Source organism: Esox lucius, chromosome 9 (genome assembly GCF_011004845.1).
Source record: "Esox lucius isolate fEsoLuc1 chromosome 9, fEsoLuc1.pri, whole genome shotgun sequence".
Classification (NCBI taxonomy): domain Eukaryota; kingdom Metazoa; phylum Chordata; class Actinopteri; order Esociformes; family Esocidae; genus Esox; species Esox lucius.
This window is the reverse complement of record NC_047577.1, coordinates 9,668,174-9,690,292: the sequence shown is the minus strand read 5'-3', so window position 1 is coordinate 9,690,292 and position 22,119 is coordinate 9,668,174. Positions and strand designations below refer to the sequence as shown.

The following is a 22,119-nucleotide window of genomic DNA, read 5'->3' as shown; positions in this document are numbered from 1 at the left end:
TGTAGATGATGATAACTTCAAACTCCTTGCAATTTTTCTCTGAGAAACTCCTTTCTGATATTGCTCCACTATTTTTCGCCGCAGCATTGGGGGAATTGGTGATCCTCTGCCCATCTTGACTTCTGAGAGACACTGCCACTCTTATAGGCTCTTTTTATACCCAATCATGTTGCCAATTGACATAATAAGTTGGTCCTCCAGCTGTTCCTTATCTGTACATTTAACTTTTCTGGCCTCTTATTGCTACCTGTCCCAACTTTTTTGGAATGTGTAGCTCTCATGAAATCCAAAATGAGCCAATATTTGGCATGACATTACAACATTTCTCACTTTCAACATTCAATATGTTTTCTATATTCTATTGTGAATTAAATATTAGTTTATGAGATTTGTAAATTATTCCATTCCTTTTTTACTCACAATTTGTACAGTGTCCCAACTTTTTTGCAATCGGGTTTGTACAAAGATTACTATAGAGGTCTAACTAATAGCTATACAGCCTACTTATAAGGAAAGCAATGACTCCAATCACTCCATGGCTGGTTCATTTCTTTAAAAACAATAAGTGCATAAAAGGGTCAGGTAATACAATTATTCTCTCAAATATATGAACATTATGGTATTACAGATATGCATTGTTGTGTGAAGGCTGAAAAGTACCAAGTGGATGAACATTTCTGAGATAAACAATTTGGAAAGACTGAGAAGGGAATTGAAGTGGGGTCACACTATTGAAGAACCAGGATGTTCCCACTACACCACAGGGCCTGCTGGCACACCCTTTAGTCTCAAGAGGTTGTGATCTATAATACCCCAAATAGCATACACAGGTGCATACTTTGAAAATCCCCCAGAAACATTCACAATATAACCGACAACCGTTTTGTGTTAGGCATACTATAACATAGGTACGAAGGTTGTTGCCAGCAAAGTTCTTGTCTATTCTGAACAAATCTTAATACATCATTTGTGTTGTCTGCAGCGAGGCTGAAACAGCAGTCAGCTGCATGACAGTCTGCATCTCTAACCACCATGCTATTTAACAAGGGATAGCCTACCACTCCCTCACTTACTCAGTAAGAGACATTTACTCTTCTTGGCCGGCTTCGCGTAAGCGGTCTGGCAAAAACAATGTGTGTATAGAGTGGTGAATGTGTGTATGTGTTATGTGTAGAGATATGGGACATATTGTTTGTGGGGGAGGAGTCGATTTCTTGGGTGAAAATAGGAATGTCTTTATGCTGAGTGATAGGAGAATGTGTGTGTGATTTTATGTAGAGATATAAGAGTGTGTGTAAAGAGAGATGGGAGAAAGTGTATTTGGAGGGAGGAAGTATAGGGTAGGGAAGGAATATGTGCATGGAGCAAAGAATGTGTCTTGTTGAGGGGTGGGAGGAGGAGAGTGTGTATTGTGTGTGAAGAGAGAATATAATGTGTGTGTGATAGTGTGGAGGGACGAGTGCGTATATTAGCCATCTTGTGTTAGCCATCTAGTGTTACCCACCTTGCATCAGCCACCTATCGTTAGCCACCCAGTGTTAGCCACCCTGCGTTAGCCACCCAGTGTTAGCCACCCTGCGTTAGCCACCCAGTGTTAGCCACCCTGCGTTAGCCACCCAGTGTTAGCCACCCTGCGTTAGCCACCCAGTGTTAGCCACCCTGCGTTAGCCACCAAGGGTTAGTCACCCTGCGTTAGCCACCCAGTGTTAGCCACCCTGCGTTAGCCACCCAGTGTTAGCCACCCTGCGTTAGCCACCCAGTGTTAGCCACCCTGCGTTAGCCACCAAGGGTTAGTCACCCTGCATTAGCCACCTTGCCTTGAGCTTGCTAGCCACTTGAGTGACAGCTAAAATCCTTTTCCTCTAGCATCACATGCACATGCAGTGGCCAAAATGATATGGTTGAATTCGTAATACCATTGAATAGGAATAGGTTTAGCTTGCTAAGCTGAAGATTGTTTGGCTTAGTTACCTCATTTAGCGATTAACATCTCCAGAAAGTTATATGTCTCTGACATATTTTTGGTAGCTGTCGGATATTCCCCTGTGGATTTATGGCCTTATATAGTCATAGACCCGCCCACATCAATTTCAGTTTCTGATTTCAGCCATATTGTTTGAGAAATCAGCTTTCCTTATATAACTTTGAAAGAAAATGGTTCAAAGATCCTTCACACCAAACAGCATGCAAATCCGTTCAGCGGTCTCGGAGGAGTTGTCGTTAACATGTTTTTCACAGTGGTCAAAGTGGAGGCCATATTGTTTGAGATTTCAACTTTCCTTATATAACTTTTAATGAAAATTATCCAGTGGTCCTTCACACCAATTGTCATCCAAATCTATTCAGCAGTTTCAAAGGAGATGTCGTTTAAGTGTGTTTGTAATCAATGGCAAAAACGTGAGAAACATTGGTGATGTTTATAGCGCCCGCAAGCAGTATCTCTGTATATGACTTTTCCTCTCCATTCCTAGCAGACACATTTACGAGTATGTTTCGATTGGTAGCGGTTTGATGTTCCATTTGGGATTAATGGAGTTCTAAATTCCTAGAACCGCCCAGCTCAATTTCATTCACTGATTTCGGCCATACTATTTGAAATATAAACGTTCCTTTTAGAACTTTTAAAGAAAATGGTTCAAAGGTCCTTCACATCAAATGGCATGCAAATCCGTTCAGTGGTTTCCGAGATGTCCTTAACGAGTTTTTCACAAAAGTAAAATGGAGGCCATATTGTTTGAGATATCAACTTTTCTTATATAACTTTTAAAGACAATGGTCCAGTGGTCCTTTACACCAATTGTCAACCAAATCTGTTCAGTGGATTCGGAGGAGATGTTGTTACTATTTGAGATATCAACATTTCTTATATACATTTTAAAGATAATGGTTCAAAGGTCCTTCACACCAAACGGCATGCAAATCCGTTCAGCGGTCTCGGAGGAGATGTCGTTAACGAGTTTTTCACCAAATTCCAAATGGAGATAAATCCAAGGGGTGAATTTGAAACACCCCAAGACTTATTTGATCAGCATGAGAATGGGCATGTATGGAACTTGGCTGCATGACTCTACAACATTTGGTTCATGAGATATGCATGCTAAAATTTTCAACATTTGTGCTACAGCGCCACCTTGGGGTGTATAGGTAAATTAATGGCAGAGGCCCTTCGGGCCTCTCATGGCAACAAGCATGCAAATTGAGCAACATATGGCCGAGTTACTGGCCTCTGAAAATAGGCCCGGAGAAAAAAAATAAAAATAATAATAATAAAACGAACAAAACAATAGGGTACCGTACCTACGGCAATGGTCCCCTAATAATAAAACGTACAAACATAAGAGGGTTCCAGCAAATTCGTTGCTTGGCCCCCTAAATACATTGTCACACGGAAAATGTCAATGTACACGCTAGCGGGCTACACATCTACATTGTCATAATGCACAATCAGAATTATGGATGAATAGATCAGGGGCTATTTTTATTATTATTATTTTTGGTCAATTTGAGATCCGAAATGCCCAGGCCTAACAACACCACTGTTGTCTCCTGTTCCCTTTTTTGTAGGTTTGTATGTGTCTGTTTGATTTAAAAATGGACAACATTTGTCATTTACATACAGTCCCCTCCATAAGTACTGGAACGGTAAGGAAAATTCCTTTGTTTTTGTTGTTCACTGAAGACATTTGAACAAGAGTTCAGAATTTCAGCTTTTCAGCTGTGTTAAACAACTCAGGACATATCACCATTTGTTAGAACCCACCCATTTTTCAAGTGAGCAAAAGTATTGGAACGTGTGACTGACAGATATTTCTTGTTGCCCAGGTGTTGTGTTTTAGGTTGATTGTTCAAACATTAAATAGCTCTGCAGGACTAGTCTAAGTTTCCATCCTCGGTTTAAACCTATAAAGACTGCATTTCTTTTTAAAGAGGATAAACCAACATGAAGATCAGAGAGATGTCTATGGGAGAAAAGCAAGCCATCGTCAAGCTGAGAAAAGAAAATTGACCAGAGCCATTGGACAAACATTGGGCATAGCAAGCACAACAATCTGGAATGTCCTGAAAAAGAAAGAAACTACTGGTGTACTGAGCAACGGACGTCGGACAGGTCGAGCAAGGAAAACAACAGTAGTTGATGACAGAAACATTGTGAGAGCTGTGAAGAAAACCCCCTAAACATCAGTAAGAGACATCACCAACCACCTCCACAGTGCAGGGGTGAAGGTACTGTTCAAAGAAGACTCAGAGAGCAGAAATATGGAGGCCACACCACAAGATGCAAACCACTCATCAACAATAATAACATGAATAATCAGATTCAAATTTGAAAAGTAAAGAGATGAGCCGCATCTTATTGACTGTTGAGACCAAGAATGGAAAGGCCAAAGTGTGGAGAAAAAAAAGAACTGCTTATGATGCAAAGCATACAAGCTCATCTCTGAAGCATGGTGGAGGTAATGTCATGGCGTGCATGGCTGCTTCTGGAAAAGGCTCATTAATATTTATTGATGATGTAACTGATGATGGTAGCAGCAGAATGAATTCAGAAGTTTACAGAAACATTCTGTCTGCCAATTTACGGAGAAATGCATTGAAACTAATCGGGAGGAAGTTTATCATGCAGCAGGACAATGACCCAAAGCACACTGCCAACAAAACAATGGACTTCATCATGGGAAAAAAGTGGTGTTAGACTGGCCAAGTCAATCACCTGACCTTTACACAATAGTGCATGCATTTCACCTCCTTAAGAGGAGACTGAAGGGAGAAACACCCCGAAAAAAAAGAAGAACTGAAAGAAGTGGTAAAAGTGCAAGTTTGGTGATGTCGATGGGTCGCAGGCTTGAGGCAGTTATTGCAAGCAAGGGTTATGCCACCAAATATTAAATGTTATGTACCTTAAGATTATTTGTCTCAATACTTTTCCTCACCTAAAAATGCTGTGGTCTAATACAAACGGTGATATGTCCTGAGTTGTTTAACACATCTAGATAGAGATGAATACCAGGAAATAAAAGCTGAAATTCTGAACTCTCGTCTCATACTCATCTTTTGATCTTAAACCCAAATGTCTTCAGTGAACAACAAAAACAAAGGAATTTGCCTTGCTGTTCCAATACTTTTGGAGGGGACTGTATGGAAAAGAAAAATGGAAATCTCTTAACATTTTTGAAAATCTGTTGATTAATACTGGAATATGGAAACAAATGGACACTAATGCCTTGAATAAAATATAGAACAGTTTTTGTTGGGTGTTTTGGCCTCAGCTTCACGACGCCTTCTCAACACAGATCACCTAAAGAACCCATCACATGTATACATAATTATAAATGTATTGCTTGAAATCTATTCTATTCTCTGAACCCTGACTAGAGCATTGAGTCCATTAATTGAGTCCATTAATCACCATAATCTATAGTTTGTCACTAAAATCATGTAAAACATACATGCAGAAGGGTATAAGACTTGTCCTTAAGGTCAGTTAACTTGCACTGGAAATGTATAGAAACAGGATGTAACTGGGTAAATGACACATCCAGAGTATAATTAACTGAAAGCAATGATCGTTTCCTTCCTCTGAGACATTAGCATGCATGACACAGTAAACTTGATGCAAGATAATTTCCCTTTGTGTGCAAATAAGATGTATGATGATTTCAGGTTAAATGTCTCTGGAAGATTACCAAAGGTCTTGTGGGAGACCAACACTGCACATCATCCAGATAACATCATTCCTACTATGAGAGGTGACCCAGTGAAAACTGTGTGGTGGACTACTGTAACGGGAAAACATAGAGCTAATGTTTTAAATTACAGGTTGGTTCATTTGCTGATATACTTGTACAGTTATTCACACTAAGATACAGTCTAAAACACTAAAACTGCTTTTATGAACAATATACAGGAAGCTATTTTCAAATTTCCAGGTGGAAGACCATTTATATAAACCAACAAGCAGTACTCACCTGCACTACTACTCTCTTTGTCACCAGACTCTCATGTAGAAAACACTGCCATTCAATTACCAATCTCAAAGCATTAGTCAAGAGGTAATCAGGAAGTTGGCTTGAATAAAAAGGGCCACAGGTGAACTCTCTGTTGTTCCGCAAAAATGCATGGCAACATCAAAGAGAGGTAGAGGAAGAAAGAGAGATGGACAAGGGAGAGGAAGAAGAACAATAATCTCTAAGGAGATTTGTGACACTGTACTTGACCATATTCTTGTACTTGTTGTGACAATGAGGGAAGCAGGGCTGAGAGTACAGACAAACCTGAACTGCTTTTACTGTTAAACGGTAATTTACTGTAATCCTCTGTCTACTATGTCGACTATCAATTTGTCTGTACTCCGTATGAATCAGCACCTGAAGAATAATACAGGGCAATTACATGAACATGAAGATTGTAATCATCTCATCTCATCTTCATCCGCTTATCCGGTATCGGGTCGCGGAGACAGCAGCTCCAGCAGTGGACCCCAAACTTCCCTTTCCCGAGCCACATTTGCCAGCTCAGACTGGGGGATCCCGAGGCGTTCTCAGGCCAGTGTCGAAATATAATCTCTCCACCTAGTCATACACAATTTTTTCATGTCAAATTGAGGCACCAGTTGATGATAGTAGAAGTAGCCATTAGGAACAAGTTAGTCAAAAACAACTTCATTCTTTTAGGGAAATCCAGTGAAAGAAACTAATTCAGGAGAATGGCAAAAGTATGGAGACATTCAGAAAGACTCTGGCACAGGTTAATAAAAAAAATCATAATCTATAAACCTAAAAAAAAGAAACTCGGGTCAAGTTGATCTCCTTTTTAACCTGATGAGCACAGCGTTGTTCTGGTTTACTTTTTGGCTGTTCATGTTCTTTTTCTCGATGGTCTGCACACTTTTGTGCATGCATAATTCTTGGTATGAAATGGATAACGCGCAGGTAGAAACTAAAAACATTTTTGGCCAGAAAGACACATTTTATTAGCAAAATGCAGTGAAACACCCCAAATATTAAATACAGAATAATGTAATACTTGCATCTAAATTTGTTATCTCATGATATACCAACATATTACATTACCAAAGTGGACTGCAATATTTTCTTTAAATGTATTAACACAATATATATATATATATATACACTCATCTAAAGGATTATTAGGAACACCTGTTCAATTTCTCATTAATGCAATTATCTAATCAACCAATCACATGGCAGTTGCTTCAATGCATTTAGGGGTGTGGTCCTGGTCAAGACAATCTCTTGAACTCCAAAGTGAATGTCAGAATGGGTTATATTGCGACTATTTCTGGTGGGTTTTTGAATTATGTCTTAGGATTTCTTCAGGATACACAAACACTTCACTGGCTCCACGATTCTCCCAACTTTTCATTTGATGGAAAATTCTGTTATCGTCACCTATAGTCATACAGTAGTTATTGTATCAATGTCAATTACGAATTGCCAATAAGTTGTGAAAACGGCCATCGGCAAAAGCCATACAGTTAATAGATACTATCTGTGGTGGAAGCAAACTTAATAAGAAACATTACTCATTTTAACACAATGCTTAATGGATCCTAGTGGCATATTACTGACTTATAAGCTGTTAAAACGGCCAGTGGCAAAAGTCATACAGTTCATAGATACTATTAGTGGTGGAGGTAAACTTAATAAGAAACGTTACTCAGTTTAACACAATGGTTAATGGTGTCTAATGAAATATTCAAACTTAGAGTGATGTTAATGCGTGACAAAATGATATAATGTCCAGAGGCTATACAGATGCCCAGGTAATGTACAGCTCTGTGGGTAACCGCACAGCCTCTCACGTGGGTTCCCTGGGTTCGAATCTCGACAGGGCAGCCGCAACAAACACTTTCTATTGCATGCCAGCTGAACTAGGCTTGCCTGGTTTTTTTCTTTTGAGTAGCGGTTTTACCACAGCTATTTTTAATGCAGCTGGAAATGTGCCTTTGCAGTCTGGTGGCTTGGTGGAGTCTGGTTGCGGCAGACTGACTGCTTAGTAAGAGAAATGTCTGAGCTGGAACATGAAACAGGAACACATCGGACCCTGTCTCCTGCTCCCAGGTCTTGTTGTATGTAGATGTTAAATAGCACGGCTTTTAGGAAAACATCAAAATGATAAAGAACAATGAAGATCTCTCAAAATGGCTCAAATGTGTGATTTCATGCTGGAATACTAAAAGAAAAATGGACAACCATGACTTAATAAATAGAAGAAATGTTTTGCTTTGTGTTTTGGTCTCAACTTCACTGTGTCTACTCAACTCAGATCCCTAAAGAACTATGATGGTTCCCCAACAGAACCCATCATGTGATTACACCTTTTGACCCATACACATGATAATAAATGTAATCCTTGAAATCCCTTCTAGAGCACTGAGTACAATAATAACCATAATCCATGGTTTATCACAAAAATTATTTAATGTGTACTTACAGAAAGAAGGGTAGAGGGTCTTCTCCTTAAGGTCAGTTCCTTGCCATTTAACAAGCAATTGGGTGATTGACACATTGAATGTTTGCACAGCATAACTGAAAGGAATGAGCATTTCCTTCCTCTTTTACATTAACATGCATGACACAGTTGACTTGATGCAAGATAACCATTAATATAGCACAAGAGTAAGGATCTGTACACCAGTTTGGGACCATGTTATTTGTCCGTCAACAAACTCATTATTTAATTCCAGACAACTGAGGTATGTTGCTACAGTGTCTCTCAGAAGGATTCCCCTCCCTTGGACTTTTCCACATCATGGAAAGGTTCGCTATTTTTTATCCTTCAGACAATAGCCTAATCTTGGACTATGGAGACATTATTTTTTGGAATTAATTTCATTTTGAGTGTTTACAATTTTTCCTGCAGTGTCTCTCTAGGCTAAATTGGAACTGAACGGGGCAAAAGATGTAGCGTCCGAAAATATATGATACATTCCAAAATGGAAAGGCTGCTGTGTATGGATATACATGTAGGTCTCTGTATGTTCTCCTGAACAAAATGTGTCAAAACGAGCTTGGTATCAATGGTTATGTTCTACTTGAAACTGAACAATTTTTTGAACATACTAAACATCCAGAGACCTATATCAATATACCCTGGCCTTCCCGTTTTGGAAAACCGCATGTATTTCGAATGCTATGTCCGTTGCCCTGTTCACTTTTGTTGTAGCTGGAAGAGGGTTCCTTTAAAAAAAAAAATAACTCAAAACAGCATTCATTCAAAAGAAATTCTCCACAGTCCAGGATTAGGATAGATACTCCGAAAAAAGGCCCCAGTATCATAAATAACCTTTTCCTTAACACCGCACATCAGGATAACACCATCCCTACCATGAGAGATGATCCAGAGAAAACTTTATCCAGAGTGGACAGGACTTCAGACTAAGCTGAAGGTGGATCTTTTAGCAGAACGACCCAAAGCCCACAGCCAAGACAACACAGGAGTGGCTTTGTGACACGTCTGTGAATGTCTTTGAGTGGCTTGTTCAAACTTCTTCATGTGGCATGTACAACCCACCGACTGCCATTAAACCATAGGGGCTTATGGAAACCACACAGACTGTTATAAGGTTTTTCTCCTGTGTTTACACACTGCATAGTTTTGTCATGTTTGCTGACTATGCTGACTTTTTCACACTGACTGACAATGAGGAAACACAGTGTATGTGTCACATGTTCAAAGATGACAAATAGCAATGAGGTTGTATATTGTCCTTCCTGTTTAAGATAGAATCTTGATATCTGAGTCACTTTCATTGAACTTGGGGTCAAGCAGACCTCCATCATAACCCAAAAACAACAACAGAACTCCTTTTTCCCCACAAAATAATTATTTTTTATTGCTTTTCCACAAAAACAGTTTAATAAAGTTCTCCACCAAAAATGCAAAACTCAGTTGAGTAAATCATGTGAAACAAAATCAGTCCTTATTTCATGAAAAAGGTCATATCTGAGTTTCTATTTGCAACAATTTCATAGAGTAAGAAAGGTTCAGATTTCAGGAAAACAAGAGATAATGATTAGATTACAGATTTTCTCGATTACTATGATGCTTGTACAGTTTTTCACAACCACTAACATGCTAAAACTTTTTTTTTTAACAATGTTCACAAAGCCTTTTTCAAAGTTTGAGGTGGAAGACCATTTACCATTCATATTAAAACATACACATCTCTCTTTGTCACCATACTGTCACCATTCAATTACCAATCTCGAAGCATTACAAGTCCAACATTCTCAACACTATTGTCAGTGTGTTACTTAACTTGACTAATTAGCTACTTAGTCAAGAGGTGATCAGGAAGATGGCTTGAATAAAAAGGACCACAGGTGAACTCACCTTTGTTTTGGAACAATGGATGACAATGTCAAAGAGAAGTAGAGGACGAGGAAGAAAGAGAGGTGGACATGGGAGAGGAAGAAGAACAATAATCTCTAAGGAGATTTGTGACACTGTACTGGACCATGTTCTTGTACTTGGTGTGACAATGAGGGAAGCAGGAAGACAAACCTGAGCTGCTTTTACTGTTAAATGGTAATTTACTGTAAACCTTTCTGTCTATGCTGACTATCCATTTTTCTGTACTCTGTATGTATTAGCACAAGTAGAACAATACAGGAAAATTACATGAATGTGAAGCTTGTATTCAAATTCTCTAAAATGTATTTAAATGTAAATGTGTTCCAAACACTACTTCACATTAAATTGAGACACCAGTTGATGATAGTAGAAGTAGCCATTGTGAACATGGTTGTCAAAAACAACCTTATTCTTTTAGAGAAATCCAGTGAAGGAAAATAATTCAGGAGAATGGCATCTTCAAAAGTATAGAGACAGTCAGAAAGTAAGCGAATACAATCTAGGTTCTGTGTTGGTTCTATACAGTCCAGGTTCTGTGTTGGTTTTCTTCAGTCCAGGTTCTGTGGTGGTTCTCTTCAGTCCAGGTTCTGTGGTGGTTCTCTTCAGTCCAGATTCTGTGGTAGTTCTTTACAATCCAGGTTCTGTGGTGGTTCTCTTCAGTCCAGATTCTGTGGTGGTTCTCATAAGTTCTCATAAACATGGGGCTCTGCATCTATCTGTTGGTTGGTCAGTGGGTGAGTCTGCAAGAAGATAGAATGGATGACCCACCATTAAAAAATGTAAGATAATAATATTATCTAAATGTTCACACGTGCACAAGCACACACGCACACACACACACACAATACACATCTGAAAAACAAACTCTCTCTCACTCAGACTCTCTTAGGCTGCTTCAAAATAAAACATAATGCTGTACTTACATTTAGAGTGTCGTAGTCTGTTGATCTGTTCCTCATGTTCAGAGCTGAGTACATGTCACTGTTAGGATCAGGATGGACACTCTGTGGGGTAGAGAGCTGAGTACATGTCACTGTTAGGATCAGGATGGACACTCTGTGGGGGACAGAGCTGAGTACATGTCACTGTTAGGATCAGGATGGACTCTCTGTGGGGGAGAGAGCTGAGTACATGTCACTGTTAGGATCAGGATGGACACTCTGTGTGGGAGAGAGCTGAGTACATGTCACTGTTAGGATCAGGATGGACACTCTGTGGGGGGAAATGTCAGGATAACAATAGAGCCAGACTGTGTAGAGAACACTGTTGTCATCAGTGTAACTGATATAATCACCTGTGGGTCTGTTGTAGCGTCACTTCCTCCTGTAGATCTCCTGTAAAGAGGATAAAGTATGTTACGCTGTCTACTGACATCTAGTGGTTATTAGTTGTATTTACAGTCCCTGATATACTTGACATTAATCTGTCTAGGAAATGCTGACCTCCTCAGGGTACAGTAGATGGTGACTAGAAGAACTGCAACAGTGAGGACGGCCCCCACTGTAACCACGGGAACCCAGGGAGACAGGAGAGCATGTCCTATTCCAATTTAGGGATATAACATAGTGGAAACCAGGGAAGATATAAAGGTGTTGAGACAGATGTCTGGGAATGATCTTTGATTCTTTGTATTTTCAGAATGACCACAGCTGTTCTCAAAAATTACCATTTTCCAGTGGTCTATTAAATACTCTTGCAGCTTCATTGATGTATTGTATAAATATTATTTTATGCAAATATTCATTTTAGTACTAGTTTTAGTAGTTGTACTGTATACAGTAAAGTATTTTATATCCTCACAGTCACTTCAAGCATAGATTTCAGCATGTTTGTGCAATATTACCTGAGACAGTCAGAGTAGTTCCTGAGAAGCTGTACCCCCACTCTGCAAACCTATTGTTACTCAAGGTGAATTTACACCTGAACTTGTACTCAGCTGAGTCAGTCTCTCTCAGGTCTGTGATTCTCAGGGTACAGTCACTCACATTATCTCCAAGGTACTTCACACGACCTGAATACTCTGGCAATGATTTCAGGTTTGTTGGCGCCTTATTACGTTCTCCTTGTATATACCAGTTCATTTCTATGACTGTATGGTTATTCGGATGTTGGTATGTGCAGGGAAGATCCACTGTTGAGCCGATCAAGGCAGAGATTGTCTGATGGGTGTAAGTCACATTGAAACAGGACTTACCCAGAATACCTGAAATATACAGAATCCTGTCAATGTATTTAGATTATTTGACAATTGTTTTTACATCTCCTGATACACACTGGAAAATTAAAATGAAAATTATGGATAGTAAGAATGTGAATCAGATGCAAAACTTCAATAACTGTGCTTGGATCCAGACTTACAGACTACAGGAGAGCGGAGATCCTCAGAACCATTTACAGCACAGGAGTAACTGTGTGTATAATAACTGGTTTCAGTGTATTGCCGGAGGGGGGAATCGACAAGACGGTATCCATTCTTGTACCCGATGTAGGTGTGGTTTTGGTTGTCACTCAGACTACAGGGGGCGTTACAGGTCAATATCACTTTCTGCCCCCACACTGGGTTGGTGGGAGACACCATCAGTAGGCTTGTTTGTCCACATTTTGTTGCCATAGTTCCTGCTTTGTGTGAATGGAACCCACAGAGGAAAGTCACTCAGTGAGATGAGAGAAGTACTGTGAGAAGTTACACAGAGAAGCCTAACAGACATTGTCAATAAACATAATTATATTCTTCCATACAAATGTGTTACAAACACATTTTAAAATGTTTTGATACACATTAAAATAAGTCTAATGTCTATCAGAAAAAATGCATAATATAAATGCATAAAATAATTATTAATATTAATACTAATAATATAATATATTAGTTCACATGCTTCTTGAATTGTTGGCATTCAAGAATTGTATTCACAATATCTTTCTTTATTCAGTGAGCCTTACAATATAAATTTGTTTAACCAGTTACTGAGTCCTTACTGTACCTGTTACAGACCAGATAACGACCACCAACACACTTCCTGTAGCTCTCATCGTCGTGCCACCTTGTAGTCTTAGAGACATAAACAACAACACTTTATAACAGTTGAATAAATACACTTGAAACCATTAAGAAGCAAACATGAACACATCTTGGGTGGTTGTCCCTCTTCATCTTTTCCTCTTCACCCAGGAGCCTTTGGAGGGGGCGTAACTGTCTGTGTAGTACTGGTTAGGTCCCAGGTGACTACCTGAATGTTTTACAACAACAGGAAATTGGTTATTTGAATTGTCTTGTGACTTTCCAGTGGTGTATTTAAACCCCCTGTTTGTCAGGTAGTGTTCTGGGGACAGATTGGAGCTGTGTGGTAGCTGACCTGAATTTTTCTTAACAGGACATGTCTGAGTTGGAACATGGAACATGTAGACATTGGATCTCTGCATCCTGGATCTCGTCTCCTGTTCCCCTTTTTGTATGTTTGTACGTGATTGATTGATTTTAAAATAAAATGGACAACATTATCATCTGATGTATGGAAAAAGATAATGGAATTCTTTCAAAACGGTTGAAAATGTGTTGATTTATACTGGAATGTGGAAACAAATGGACAACCATGCCTTGAATAAATTATAGAACCATTTTTGTTGGGTGTTTTGGTCTCAGCTTCCCAATGCCTTCTCAACCCAGATCCCTAAAAGACCCATCACATTTCCACCTTTTTTGTACACACATAATTATAAATATATTGCTCCATATGTCTTTTATTCTCTGAAGCCTGACTAGAGCATTGAGTCCAAAAACATCATTAATCTATCATAAAATATAGGTTGTCATTAACAATCCAGTAAAGCGTACTTACAGGGTGAAGGGTAGATGACTCCTTCTAAAAGTAATTTTCCTTGCCCCGACAATGTGTAGACAAGATGTAACTGGGTGATTTACACATTTTTAAGGTTTTCAGAGAATAAGTAACAGATCTGGTGGACCACATCCTTCCTCTTTTGCATTACCATGCATGACACAATTAACTTGACGCACGATAACCATTAATGTAACACAAGAGTAAGGATCTGCACACCAGTTTGGATCCATGTTATCTCCTTGTAATCCCTTATAGAGCATTGAGTACAATATTAACCATAATCCATGGTTTATCTCAAAAATTATTTAAAGTGTACTTACAGAAAGAAGGGTAGAGGGTCTTTTCCTTAAGGTCAGTTCCTTGCCATTTAAGAAACAAGCAATTGGGTGATTGACACATTGAATGTTTGCACAGCATAACTGAAAGGAATGAGCATTTCCTTCCTCTTTTACATTAACATGCATGACACAGTTGACTTGATGCAAGATAACCATTAATATAACACAAGAGTAAGGATCTGTACACCAGTTTGGGACCATGTTATTTGTCCGTCAACAAACTCATTATTCGACACCAGACAGCTGAGGTTTGCAGCTACAGTGTCTCACAAAGTATTCACCCCCCATGGACTTTTCCACCTTATACCGCATGAAAACACGATGTCAAAACGTCATTTCATTAAGATTTTTTGACCCTGATCAACACAAAATGTCAATAATGTATCAGTACAAAATAAAATTGGGACGAATTTTCTAAAATGTCTTTATTAGTTGAATGGAATCACATAATTATTTGAATGGAGTCCACCTTGGTGCAAATAAGTTGTTTCACATGATTTTCTCATGAAGAGATCACCAGAAGTTGTGGGAGACCAACACTGCACATCATCCAGATAACTTCATTCCTACTATGAGAGGTGACCCAGTGAAAACTGTGTGGTGGACTACTGTAACGGGAAAACATAGAGCTAATGTTTTAAATTACAGGTTGGTTCATTTGCTGATATACTTGTACAATCTAACACACTAAGATACAGTCAAACACACTAAAACTGCTTTTATGAACAATATACAGGAAGCTATTTTCAAATTTCCAGGTGGAAGACTATTTATATAAACCAACAAGCACTACTCACCTGCACTACTACTCTCTTTGTCACCAGACTCTCATGTAGAAAACACTGCCATTCAATTACCAATCTTAAAGCATTAGTCAAGAGGTAATCAGGAAGTTGGCTTGAATAAAAAGGGCAGCAGGTCAACTCTCTGTTGTTCTGCAACAATGGATGACAACATCAAAGAGAGGCAGAGGAAGAACAATAATCTCTAAGGAGATTTGTGACACTGTACTTGACCATGTTCTTGTACTTGTTGTGACAATGAGGGAAGCAGGGCTGAGAGTACAGACAAACCTGAACTGCTTTTACTGTTAAACGGTAATTTAGTGTAAACCTCTGTCTACTATGCCGACTATCAATTCTTCTGTACTCCGTATGAATCAGCACATGAAGAATAATACGGGGAAATTACATGAACATAAAGATTGTAATCATATTCTATTAAATATTTTTAATTGTAAATGTTTTCCATACACTACATCAAATTGAGACACCAGTTGATGATAGTAGAAGTAGCCATTATGAACAAGTTAGTCAAAAACAACCTCATTCTTTTAGAGAAACCCTTTGAAGGACAATAATTCTGGAAAATGGCATCTTCAAAAGTATAGAGACATTCAGAAAGAAAGTGAAAGACTCTGGGCCAGGTTTAAATATATTCTTTTAATCTATTGTAAAAAATGTAATCCAAATGAAACTTGGGTCAAGTTAATTTCCGTTTTAACCTGATGAGCACAGCAGTGTTCTGTGTTTGCAGCTCCTCCCCGTCACCTGCCACCGTTACGCTTTCACATCCCGATACGCATGAACGCACCCAGCAATCCCGATCCCAATCACCGGAATACTAAACACTTGCGCCCTGCTTGCCTCTCTATTCAGCCTGTGCTCTGCCTCCACTCCAGTGTGAGGTATTATTCCTAGTGGACCTGCCAAGCCGTTGTATAACGCATTGCATTTGCCTGTTGACTCCCAGCCTGTTGTTCTCTCCCTTCCCGTCCTATCTTGTTATCTAGAAACCTGCATCCTGACCTGTCAGCCTGCCCCTTGGATTCTCCTACCGTCTAACCCTGCCTGTACGGTTGCCATCGCGGACTGATCACCCGATAGTCCAACCTGCCTGCCTGCTTCTGGTTTCTCCTCTCTGTCTATTCCTGCCTTTGCCGTTGCCTTTGTGGTCTGATCTCCTGGTTACCGAACCTACCTGCCCGTCTCTACCGTTTTTTGCTCCTGTCTACTCCCCTGTACGAAAATTAATTGACAGTTGCGTTTCTGCAATAGGAACCACACACCCCTGGTCTATGTGTTCATTACAGACACAATGAATACTGCAACTATCAACATAGATTTGCATGGTTAACTGTCTTTTATGGGTACAGACCATTTGTTTATACTAATATAATTAAAATGAGTTACTTTTATAATATAATAAGTATGATTTTGCTCCATATTTGGCATTTTACTATAATAAATATGTCTGCCTGAAATCAGTGAACAAATCAATAGCACGTGGTCCAGGAACAAACAATATTTAATTCTGTTATCAGTATTATCCATATCAATCTCTAAAGAGCTAAAGGAATATATGAATGGCAAAAATCACAACAAAAGCTGAATCATAATCAAACACATTTGATACATACCTAAACAGAGAAGAACATATATAATGTAATTTATTACAACAGATGTTTGCATAGAACATTGTCATTACAAGGACAAATATATCAACTACAGAATATAGTCTAAAGTTTGAATTTGTCTGGAAACACTGTGGCAACACAGTAACAATAGAGACTTAGCTTTGGTGCCATAGTCCATGTTTTGTGGTGGTTCTCTTCAGTCCAGGTTCTGTGGTGGTTCTCTTCAGTCCAGGTTCTGTGGTGGTTCTCTTCAGTCCAGTTTCTGTGGTGGTTATCTTAAGTTCTCATAAACAGATGACTCAGCATATATGTGTTGGTTGGTCAATGTGGGGGTCTGCAAGAAGACAGAATGGAAGACCCACCATAAAAATATAATAATATGTAAATGCACACACACACACTCTAGCATTGTGGAGTAGAAACCTGAAGGTATATTCTCATCTGGTTTACCTTTTGTATCACATGTTTACTACCTGTTCATACTAACAACTTCTCCTGGACTTGAACCAGAGTCATATGTGACTGACATTGTGCACTAGACACTTTTAGGGTGAGTGTGGCCAGAGAGGAAGAGAGGAAGATCACATGGCAATAACACAGCCTGTCGCTCAGTGGAGGAGAGGCTTGGTATGCCCTCACAGGTAACAGGGACATATTGACTCTGATACCTCCTTAAAACAAAATGGTGTCCTTTATTGACCCATCATACCTAATGTCAGCAGGTCTCCCATTTATTTAATGGGCCTACTGTACCATTCCAGTTCTGTCATACAGTAGGCTGCTGCAATTTATGTTCATAGGCTTGACAGATAAAATCACTAGTGTTGCAAAGTGCTCTAGACAACAACTGTAAAACACTAGAACTGTAAAACAATACAACTGTACATGTCAACACATCAACCGTAAAAAACTACAAATGTAAAACACAACAACAGTAAAACACAACAACTGTAAAATATTATAACTGTAAAACATTACCACTTTCAGTGTGTCATAGTCAAGTGATATTTTTCTCATGTTCAGAGTTGTGTACATTTTTTGGATCAGGGTGGACAATGTGGGGAGAAAGATGTCAAGATAACAATAGAGCCAGACTGTGTAGCGAACATTGTTGTCATCAGGGTAACTGAAATAATCACCTGTGGGTCTGTTGTAGCGTCACTTCCTCCTGTAGATCTCCTGTAAAGAGGGACAGAGTATGTTACACTGTCTACTGACATCTAGTGGATATTAGTTGTATTTACAGTCCCTGGTATACTTGACATGAATCTGTCTAGGAAATGCTGACCTCCTCATGGTACAGTAGATGGTGACTAGAAGAACTGCAACAGTGAGGACGGCCCCCACTGTAACCACGGGGACCCAGGGAGACAGGAGAGCATGTCCTATTCCTATATGACGAATGGGGATATAACATAGAGGAAACCAGGGAAATATAACATAGAGGAAACCAGGGAAATATAACATAGAGGAAACCAGGGAAATATATCATAGAGGAAACCAGGGCAGATTAAACAGTGTTGACAGGTGTTTGGGAATGATCTTTGTGTCTTTGTATGTTTAGAATGACAATGAATGTTCTCATTTACTACTATATTTCCTGTAGCCTATTTAAAATTCTTAGAGAATAATTCATGTGTTTTATATAAAATAATATATGCAAATTTTGATATTAGTACGAGTTGTTGTAGTAGTATAGGATCTAGTATTTTGTATTCTCACAATCACTTCAAGCATAGATTTCAGCATGTTTGTCCAATATTACCTGTTACAGTCAGAGTTGTTCCAGGGAAGCTGTACCCCCACTCTCCATACGGTGTTTTAAATCTGAACTTGTACTCAGCTGAGTCAGTCTCTCTCAGGTCTGTGATTCTCAGGGTACAGTCACGCACATTATCTCCAAGGTACTTCACACGACCTGAATACTCTGGCAATGAACTCAGGTTTGTTGGTCCCTCATCACGTTCTCCTTGGATATACCAGTTAATTTCTATGACTGTGTGCTCATTTGGATGTTGGTATGTGCAGGGAAGATCCACAGTTGAGCCCTTTGGGGCAATTATTCTCTGATAAGTGTAAGTCACATTGATACAGTTTGAACCAACAACACCTGAAATATACAAGAAGCCTGTCAATGTGTTTAAATAATGTGACCTTTTTTTATCAGCTGATCTGCACTGGAAATAGTGTTATGAATAGTAAAAATCTAAATCAGATGCAAAACCAAAAATTCTACTTGGATCCAGACTTACAAACTACAGGAGAGTGGAGATCCTCAGAACCATCTACAGCACAGGAGTAACTGGTTGTATAAAAACTGGTGTCATTGAATTGCTGGATGGAGGAATCGACTAGGTGTCCGTTCTTGTACCAGATGTAGGTGTGGTTTTGGTTGTCAATCAGACTACAGGGGTCGTTACAGGACACTATCACTTCCTGTCCCCACACTGGGTTGGTGGGAGACACCGTCACTTGGCTTGTTTGTCCACATTCTGTTGCCATAGTTCCTATTTGTGTGAATGGAAACCACAGACGACAGACACTCAGTGAGATCGGAAGTACTGAAGTTACATGGAGAAGACTAACAGACATTGTCAAATAAACATAATCATATTTTTCCAAACAAGTGTGTTACAAACACATTTTCCAATGTTTGATACACATTAGATTAGTTAGAAAATGCATAAAATACTACATTATTTGAAATGTTATGTATTGCATGCTTTCACAATAGCTTTCTTTATTGAATGAACCTCACAATATAAATGAGTTCAAACAGTGACTGAGTCCTTTACTGTACCTGTCACAGACCAGATAACGACCACCAACACACTTCCTGTTGTTCTCATTGTTGTTTCTTCCTGTAGTCTTAGAGACATAAACAACAACACAACATATATGGCAAATAAATACACTAAATACAACCACTAAGAGGCCAACATGAACACATCTGTCTGTGTAATAATAATAATACATTATATTCATATTGTGCTTTTCAGGGACCCAAAGACGCTGTACAATAGTGACATGGAAAACTGATACAAAAGAAATACTATGAGAAAACAACGAAGATTGAGAGTGTGGGATTTGGCGTGGCTAGGGGTGATTTTGAACAGATGAGTCTTGAGGCGTTGCTGGAAGATGGGGATAGTCTCAGAGTCACCGATGGTTTTGGGGAGAAAGTTCCAGAGACGAGGAGCAACCCTTGAGAATGCCCTGTCACCAAATTTTTTGAGCTTGGACTTGGGGAATATGAGGTGTCCCGCAGTACTGGAACATAGTGTGTGTGTTGGTTGATATGGAAGAACATCAGAGAGGTAGGCATGGGCGATAATCTTTAGGGCTTTATATGTCAATAGGAGGTAGTCAATGCGTTGGGAGACATGAAGCCAGTGTAACTCACAGAGGTTAGGGGTGATGTGCTGCTGGGACTTGGTGTGAGTCAGTAGTCTGGCTGCAGAGTTCTGAACCAGAAACAATGGTGTCATTGATGCTGAGATTGAAAGTGCCAGTTTGGTTGAGGGTAGTGCTGTGTAGTTCTGTGTATGTCCCAGGTATGAAAACATGAATTTTTTACAACAGCAGAAAATGTAATTGGTTAAATTCATTGTCATGTGATTTTGGTAGTGCATTTAAAAGCCCTCTTGTTCCATTCTAGTTGGCTGCCCACAGGTAGTAATGTGTGTGTATGTATGTGTGTGTACTGTGTGCATTGTATATGCTGTACAAATCAGCTATCTTTCTACTCTCAGGAAAAATGTGAAATTATTTTGACTTACGTGACCACTGAAACTATCTGGCCAACTGGTGAATTTAAGCATGCTCGACTCCATTATGGACCTATTATTTCTATTGTTTTATCTACTTGGAAATTAATAATGAGGCAGACCAATTCCAATGTTATCTGGCATTTCCGTACACAATTGTTTCCGAAATTATAATCTCCTAATAGGAAGGAGACCAATTACATATTCCCAATGGAGCAAAAAGGATTATGTGCTTTTATGGATCTACAACATACATTTAATTTACCTGTTATTTCTTTTTTTCTTTACCTTCAGTTATGTGCTGCATTAAAAACCTATGGTCTTTTAATGATATTATGTACGGCAGATGATGAGATCTCCAAACTTTTTTGTAATTTTATGTATCTTAAATTGTTGCACTATTTGCCGGTGCAGTTGCCCTCACCATCTTTACTTCTGAAAAACTCATCCTCTTTGGGTGACTCATCCTCTTTGGGTGACTCATCCTCTTTCTTGCAATACACAACTTTTCCAGCCTTTTGTTGCCTCTGTCCCAGCTTTTTTGAAACATTTTGCTGGCATCCAATTCAAATGTGTTGTGTTTTTGTTTACATTTTATAAAGAGTCTACACTTTTTGTGTAACAGGGTTGCAATAGTGGAGCCTGCTAGGGATAGAAACATGCAGTGTTGCTCTGGCAGAGAAACAGATTGACCTTTGCCATGTTTAGCAAATTAAAAAGGCAGATTTTGTCATGTTTTTGAATGGGGCCTGAATTTTTTTGTCAAATGTCGCCCAGAAACATACTTTCTACATATTTGGTTAGCGTAGCTGTGAAAATACCATACCTCACAGTGATGCAGCTCAGCAGTACATAAACATATTCAACAGTATATGTCCCCAAATCAAACCTTGAGCACCTTAAAACCCTTCAGTCCAGTGGAACGCTGGCATGCCAGAATGAGGTCATCTAATTCTTACTAGCATTGAGTCCTAAAATTATCATAATCTATGGTTTATCACCAAAATCATGTAAAGTGTTCTTACCGAAAGAAGGATGGAGGATGTGCCGTTATAAACAGTTTCCTGGCATTGTAGAAACATGAAGTAATCGGGTGATTGACACACATTAAATGTTTTCAGGGCATAAGTAGCGGAAAGGATTGACATTTCCTTCCTCTTAGACACTGGCACGCGTGACAGTTTACTTGATTCAAGATGACCATTAATGGAAGATATATAGCCCAGATTGGATCCATTTTATTTATGCATCAACAAACTGATTATTTAATTCACGATTACTGAGGTGTGCAGCTACAGTGTCTCTCAAAAGAATTCACCTCCATAGGACTTTTCCAATTGATACTTTATGAAAACATGACACAAACATGTATTTAAATA

General features: G+C 39.1%; 2 protein-coding genes across 11 annotated transcripts; both read right to left on the bottom strand.

Annotated features, from left to right (window-relative positions):
• Positions 1-9,828: 9,828 nt before the first annotated feature.
• LOC117594841 lies at positions 9,829-14,584 on the bottom strand. Of its 10 annotated transcripts, none has more exons than XM_034293997.1 (9): positions 14,540-14,584; positions 13,734-13,823; positions 13,362-13,607; positions 12,736-12,996; positions 12,221-12,580; positions 11,820-11,916; positions 11,672-11,711; positions 11,301-11,396; positions 9,829-11,117 (listed from the first exon to the last, which is right to left on the bottom strand). In XM_034293997.1, the coding sequence occupies exons 3-9, from the start codon at positions 13,438-13,440 to the stop codon at positions 11,058-11,060; spliced, it is 993 nt and encodes a 330-aa protein (XP_034149888.1). In that variant the 5' UTR covers positions 13,441-13,607; positions 13,734-13,823; positions 14,540-14,584; the 3' UTR covers positions 9,829-11,057. The 10 variants fall into 10 exon arrangements, 6 of the variants coding, with proteins under 6 accessions (XP_034149888.1, XP_034149886.1, XP_034149887.1 ...); XM_034293995.1 differs by lacking the exon at positions 14,540-14,584 and adding an exon at positions 14,217-14,511 and having other exon boundaries at positions 13,734-14,048; XM_034293996.1 differs by lacking the exon at positions 14,540-14,584 and adding an exon at positions 14,217-14,511.
• Positions 14,585-16,993: 2,409 nt separating this feature from the next.
• LOC114839750 lies at positions 16,994-21,841 on the bottom strand. The gene is made up of 7 exons (XM_029121958.2): positions 21,766-21,841; positions 19,774-19,841; positions 19,226-19,480; positions 18,739-19,083; positions 18,262-18,364; positions 18,113-18,152; positions 16,994-17,307 (listed from the first exon to the last, which is right to left on the bottom strand). The coding sequence occupies exons 2-7, from the start codon at positions 19,820-19,822 to the stop codon at positions 17,245-17,247; spliced, it is 855 nt and encodes a 284-aa protein (XP_028977791.2). The 5' UTR covers positions 19,823-19,841; positions 21,766-21,841; the 3' UTR covers positions 16,994-17,244.
• Positions 21,842-22,119: the final 278 nt, after the last annotated feature.